Source organism: Aphelocoma coerulescens, unplaced genomic scaffold (assembly GCF_041296385.1).
Source record: "Aphelocoma coerulescens isolate FSJ_1873_10779 unplaced genomic scaffold, UR_Acoe_1.0 HiC_scaffold_101, whole genome shotgun sequence".
In the NCBI taxonomy this organism is placed as follows: domain Eukaryota; kingdom Metazoa; phylum Chordata; class Aves; order Passeriformes; family Corvidae; genus Aphelocoma; species Aphelocoma coerulescens.
Window position 1 is genome coordinate 315979 of NW_027183464.1, and position 6431 is coordinate 322409.

Sequence of the window (6431 nt, forward strand, 5' to 3'; positions counted from 1 at the left end):
AGCCAAAGAATTCCCTTTCTGAGTGGAGAAGGTAAGTCTCTGGACTGCAACCTGGCATTTAACAGCACAGCTGAGGAGGGTGTGTGCTTGTGTTAAAGCCCCTCTTTTTACCCTTCCTGAGGCACTTTGTAAAGTGAGTGAGGATGCTTTTAGAGATGAGACTGGTGTTTAACTTCCCCAAAGTAAAATTGCAGTAACAGCTGCACTGCCAAGGGGGATCGTGGCCACTTACAGAGAAATACCAGTTTCTCTGCTCACTATAAAGGGAGATTTTTGAAGATCCTCTAAGGCAGGGTGATGTCTAAACACTGATACTGTAGGGAAGCTGGGGAAAATGGGAATTCCTGTGAATTCCTCAGGCTTACAAGGAAAAACCCATCATCTCCTGTGTCTCTTTGCCTTCTCTGCTGTTGGCATGAATGCTTTATGGTATAGCTATATGGTATAGCTCTGTGCCCCCAAGCCTCACCTGCCTCAAAGGACCCCCAGACATCCTGCAGCTGCAGTGATGATAACACTGGGGCAGAGCAGGTGCCCTTTAGTCTCTGGATCCCAACTCCTGCATCATCTTTCCCTCTCCTGCAAGTTGTCTGAAAAAGAGATGTTTCATTATTTGGTTTCTGTAGTTTCAGGCCTCTCCTCTGGTTCCCAGGCTTCCACTGAATCACAGAATCCCTTGAACAGGCAGTTCAGATGTAATTAGAAGCTTTTCAGCTCTCCCTGATTCTGCCTGGCTTCTGCTCAATGCCACACACATTGATTTATCACATACTATAGCACAGCACCTGTTTGGTATCAGTACATCCAGAACTAGTTTCCCAAACTCTCTGGTTTCTTTAAACCATGCAGGAAGCCCAGCACAATGCATAGACAGGAAAGAAGAGCCTAGGCTGATCAGAGCTTTGAAGCCACAGACACCTTGTCCCTGTAGCAAGGGCAGCAGGACACATGTTGCAGATGAACTGCTTTTATGAGGCTGCTAGAGCCAATAAGGTTGTAAGAAATGACTGTACGTGAGTGAAGATCATCTAGTGCTGTTCTGCTCAATAGAGAGACAAAACTAGAGACAAATGCTCTGGATTCCCTTTCTGCTTTAGATCTTGTTCAAGCAGCTGCCTCCTCTCAGGGGCCTATTCCCTCATCTGTATGTGGGAGTGTTTCCCTGTCCCCCAGAGGATGCTGTGGTTTCTAAACATGAAAAGCATCTGCTATAAAGAAAAATCTCCTGGAAGGGTAGAAGCAAATAGAAAGGGTAATAGAGATGGATGAACTTCTGGGGCTGAAAAATGTGAAATGCAGCAGAAGCAGGAGGAGGTCTGTGGCCGCTTGAGGTTGTTTTTCCTTGTCTCCCTCCCTTGCTGGACAGGAGGTGCTATGAGCATTCAGGGATTCTTTGTTGGCATAGCAAAGTCTCCAGAAGGCAGCTGGGGAGAAATACCACTCCTTCCACCCAGTGTTCTAAAGCTCTGGGCTACATGGTACAACAAAGTTATCAAGAGTTGCTCTGTTACATAACACAACTCCCGAATGTGAGATGGGGTTAGAGGCTGGTAACACCAGGGGGGTTCCCTTGGAGTCCCTAGGGATCACTTTCTCTGCCGCTCCTTCCTCGGCAGCGGGGGTCTCCTCATGCTCTTTCCCTGCCCCAGCTTGGGAGGCTGAGCCTGCTGGAGCGTGTCTATCTGCCGTAGAGTCTCTTTCAGCATCTGTGCATCCCTGCACAGCTCCTTTAGATGCTGCTGTCCCCTAAATCCAGGCAGACTGGGCTGCATTTGCCTGCTGCCAGTGTGAGGGGAAGAAAGAGCAAGAGTTCATTAGGGCTTGACCTGAAATGATGTTTTGGCGTTTCTGCTTCTTCTCACAGCTTTGGCAGGTGAGCAGCATCTCTGTCCCTGCCGCCTGCTGGCCCTTGGAATGCACACATGAGCCCAGGTATCACTTCTGGTGAACCCAAGTGGCCGCGTCAGTTTGAAAGGGCGGCTGTTGTTTCACTGTTACCTTTCTAGGCTGGTTACAGCTCCTCCTGCATGTACTACAGCCTGTGCTTGAAGACACAGAACTACCGTCCTGGAGAAAAGGCATCAAAAGCTTGACAAAGGCTGAAGGGAACACTCTGATTACCCCTTTTCCCAAGAGGGTTCTTTAGCTGAAGTTGCTAAACAGGACCAGACTTGACACCCCGGCATGGGTTTGTGATTGTTTTATTTCTCGAGCCCTCAGTCCTGCATGGGACTCGGTAATCGGGTGCTGCAGAGGCTCTGGCAAGGCATCAAAGACGCCTGCCCCGCACCCAAGGGTGGCGCAAGATCTCCTCCAGCGCTGGCCTGTCCGCAGGGTGCTTGGACAAACACCAGCGGATCAGATGTTGGCACTCTGGGGAGAGAAACCAGAAAGCGCCGGTCACTTGCAGAAGGCTCCTGCCCAGCTGCTCCCGGCGCCTCCAGGGCCCGGGCTATGCTGCGTGTGCTCAGAGCTGTGCCAGCCTCCCGGCTGACTCTGCCCTTTGCGGGACAGTGGCACGGCAGGACACGCGCCACCTCCTTCAGCCAAGCAGGCCACACCGACCACGTCGTCACGGGCTGCCTCCTGCGGCCAGCTCTTGAGGGCAGATGGGCCTCCCGCGCAGCTGCGTGAGGGCCACGCTGGGCTGCGCGGTGCCATCTGCCAAAGCCTGCCTTCTTGAGGCCAGACACCAACCTGGAGAGACCTGCTGCCAGAAGAAGAGCTGCCCCGACACGATGTCACGGTCCTCCTGGAAGGGCATGTTCCCGCAGACCATGACGTACAGCAGCACACCCAGGGACCAGATGGTTGCCGAATGGCCGTGGTAGCAGCCAAGGCAGATCCACTCGGGTGGGCTGTACATGTGTGTTCCTAGGGGAGACAGGTGGCGCTGTCCAGGTGCAGGCTGCTGGCTTCCAGAGCCTGGTGCCAGCCTCCTGGCGGAAGCAGGGGCTGCACCGGTGGCCACAACTTCCCCCCGAGGCCACCGGGCGTTCCCCAGCCAATTGGCCAAAGCCAAGAAACCGTTCTGCAAGGCAAACAAGGCCAGCGGAGCAGCCCAAGCCCTTGCGGGCCTGCCAAGCCGAGCGGCCGGGGCCTGGCTTTGGCAGCCCCCCTCTGTGGGCAGGGCTGGCAGCTGGCTCCTGGGGCACAGCATCTGCCCCGTGCCAAAGGGCAGCCGGCAGCCGGCTGAATGCCGCAGCCCACAGCCCAGGAGGGAATGGGGCCGTGCAGTGCCTGGCACTGGGAGCAGGGCCTGGCCTGTGGGCTCACCGGCAAATCGCGTGAAGGCCTGCTCCTGGAGGAAGGTGCCGCAACCGAAGTCGATGAGCTTCAGGTCGCCGCTCTCCGGGTCCACGAGGAGATTCTCTGGCTTGATGTCCCGGTGCAGGACGCCGCAGGCGGTGCAGTGCCGCACGGCCTCCAGCACCTGGCAGAAAAGCCAGCGCGCCATCTCCTCGCACAGGAACCCCTGCTCCAGCAGGAAGGCCAGGAGATCCTGCGATGGCTCCGGACGCTCCATCACCAGCAGGAAGCTGTCAGGCAGCTCAAACCAGTCGAGGAGCTGGATGATGTTGTGGCAGCCAGAGCCCACCTTCTCCATGAGCACGATCTCCATGGGAACACGGGTGCCGTCGGGCTGTGAGGAGGAGACAGTGCCTCCAGCAGGCCTGATACTGCCCTGTGGCTCCGCTGCCTCGTGCCTGGGATGCCCCAGTGCCCCCTTGGGCAGCCTCCCTGGTGCTTGGGCTTCCTCCCGCCCAGGGGATGCTTGGGGGGTGCCCCCCTGCCCGGCCCCATCACCAGTGTTTGGCATCCCCGGGCCCGCGATGCTCCGGCTCGCACGCTGAGCCCACGCCCGCTCCCCCCGCCCTGCGCCGCCTCCCGCCCTGGGGCCCCGGCCTTATCCCTGCCCGCCACGCCCCGCTCTGTCGCGGTGGCCCCGCTCACTCACCAGCTCGTACCACCGCAGGACGCTCTCCCGGGCCACGCGTTTGATGGCCACCTGCAAGCCCACGAGAGACGGGGCTGAGCTCAAGCCCTGCCCCGCCCCGCCCCTGGCCCTCCTCCCGCGCCCCGCCGTCTCGGCCACTTTACCGGACTCCCGTCTGAGAGGCGGATGCCCGAGAAAACGGTGCCGAAGCCACCGCTGCCCAGCTGAGGGCCCAGCTGGTACAGCTCCTGCAGCTTCTTCTTTTGCCCTGCGACCGAGACCGAGCCATCAGCCTTGCGCCCAGGGCCCCCCCGGCCAAGTGCCCGCGAGTAAAGCGAGCCGAGCCACCGCGGGCCACGTTGCTCTGACCTGCTTCCTGCTGCGCGCCGGGCAGCGGCCACCGCCTTGCAGCCGTCGGGCAGGGGAGCGGCAGAGCTGGGGCAGGGGAGCGCGCAGAGGCGGCTGCAGGAGCCGGAGGGCAGCGGGGCAGGGCGTCACCGTCGCTGTCCCCGGCGTCGTGGGCTGGACTCTGCTGTTGAGGACTGCCGGGGCTACAGCCCGAGGACTCGCACAGGGGGGTGTCAGGAGCAGCTGCAAACCAGGGAGGGGTTTTTTGAAGCCGTGGCATCAGAAGCACTGGAAACAGCCAGAGACTCTGCTGCTCTCAAGGGCCCTGGCCTGGCCTGTGGATGCCCCTCAAGAGCCCCGAGGGAGCCTCAGACAGCTCCTCAGAAGATCTCACCTGCTACCAGAAAGGCCTTCCTGGTAGTCGGTGGCCGTCTTGGAGCAGCTTCCTGGAGATGGAGGAACCTCCTGGGTCTCTTGAGGGTCATCTCTGCCACCAGGCACGGGCTGTTGCCAGCTGGCACAGCCGGCACAGCGTCCTGGGAGCTGTGGGCCGGCAACTGCTGGCTCCAGCTCACTTGCTGCTCCGCCACCTGCTCCTGAGAAGGCTCCCCTGGATCGGGCTGGGCTCCCACTTGGACTTCTGGGCTTTCCCTGGCCACGTCAGTTGTCAGGGTTGCGCCCGTATTGTTGAAGTCCGTGAGTCCAAGGGAGCTGGGAGACCTGTCCACAGGCTCTGCACCTTCTGCAGGCTGACAGGTCTCACTGAGCGTCTGCGGGGGATAGAAGCTGTCAGAGATAGCGGAGGCTCGTGGCAGGATGGAGGATCTCTGACAGCCTGAGCTTCTTGCCTGGATGGTGGGTCCCTCATGGTGTGCCGTCCTTGCAAGGGTTGAGGCTCTCCCAGGGATGGATAATCTTGCTGGGAGCGGCCTCTTGAAGGGATGGAGGCTCCTGGAGGAGCTGGACGAGCCACAGCAGGGCAGGTGGCCTCGCTTCACCAGCTCCTCCAGTTCTTTCCACAATGCCTGCCACATCCCAGAGCAGAGCGGCACCCATGTCCCATTGCGAGCCCAGAGCAGCAGCATCAGTTCCTGCAGCTCCTGGGCCACTGCCACGCAGGGGCCGCAGCTGCAGGGGCTGTCCAGAGGGCTCGCGGGAGCACGTGGCCGCTTGCGAGGGGTCACCCGAGGCCTGGAGGACCTGGGAGCCACAGGGGCTCCTCGCTTCCTCCGTGAGCCTCTGGGCTGCACCCCTGGGCGCTTGCGCCTCTTCGATGTCCGTGCCTGCCGCCTCCGTGGTTGCCAGTGGCCAACGGCCCACCAGACAGCCACAGTGGCCAGCAGCAGGACAAGCACAATCACCAGGACGCCACCGTCACACATGGCTCCGGCGCGTCCCATCGCGACTGCACTGGCAGCTGCAGGTGCTGGCAGTGTTACATAGCGACTGCGCGGTGATGTCACAGTGCTGTGGGCCAGGACAGCCAGGTGACATCCCAGCCCTGCCTCTCGCCAGCGCTCAGCCCCTTTGTGCCGTCACAGCCCTGTGCCCACCTCAGCGCTCTCCAGTGCCACAGGAGGAAGAAAGGGACTCCCTGTGGGCACTTGAGGGCCCTCTGGAGCAGAGTGGGTGGAAGATTCTTGTCTAAGTAGGACATAGGGATGAGGAGGGGAACAATGGTGGTGTCACCTCCTTGCTTGCAGAGCATGGGACATGGATTGCCCAATGGGACACTGTAAAGTCCTTGGGGAGAGCAAGCCCTGCTCAGCAACATCCAAACCACCCGCATGCTATCCACCGCATTCCCATCCTGAATCCAAATCCAACTCTGTTCCACTTCCTGGGAAGAAAATGGATCCTATCCCATTGAAAACCAGTACATCAGCCAGTTCTTCACCCAGCACACCCTGTCCCTGCTCATCTCACATCTGGACACCTGCTCCAGAAGGATTCTGTGAGGGACAGGATCAAAACTCCTCTTAAAATCCTGAAATACAACCTGCAATGCCTTCCCATCACCCATGAGACAGGTGACCTTATGGCAGCAGGATAATCAATCAGTTAGACCAGAATTTCCCTCTGTTATCTCACGCTGCCCACGGCTGACACTGGCACTGTCCTTCCCATCACTTCCCAGTAGTGCCAA

General features: G+C 59.2%; 1 protein-coding gene across 1 annotated transcript; it reads right to left on the bottom strand.

Moving 5' to 3' along the window:
- Positions 1–2269: 2269 nt before the first annotated feature.
- Positions 2270–3995, bottom strand: LOC138100540 (serine/threonine-protein kinase pim-1-like). Its single transcript, XM_068998412.1, has 4 exons — positions 3959–3995; positions 3277–3643; positions 2698–2874; positions 2270–2373 (listed from the first exon to the last, which is right to left on the bottom strand). Exons 2-4 carry the CDS (start codon positions 3620–3622, stop codon positions 2270–2272), a joined length of 627 nt encoding a protein of 208 aa, XP_068854513.1. The 5' UTR covers positions 3623–3643; positions 3959–3995.
- Between the last annotated feature and the right edge of the window lie 2436 nt (positions 3996–6431).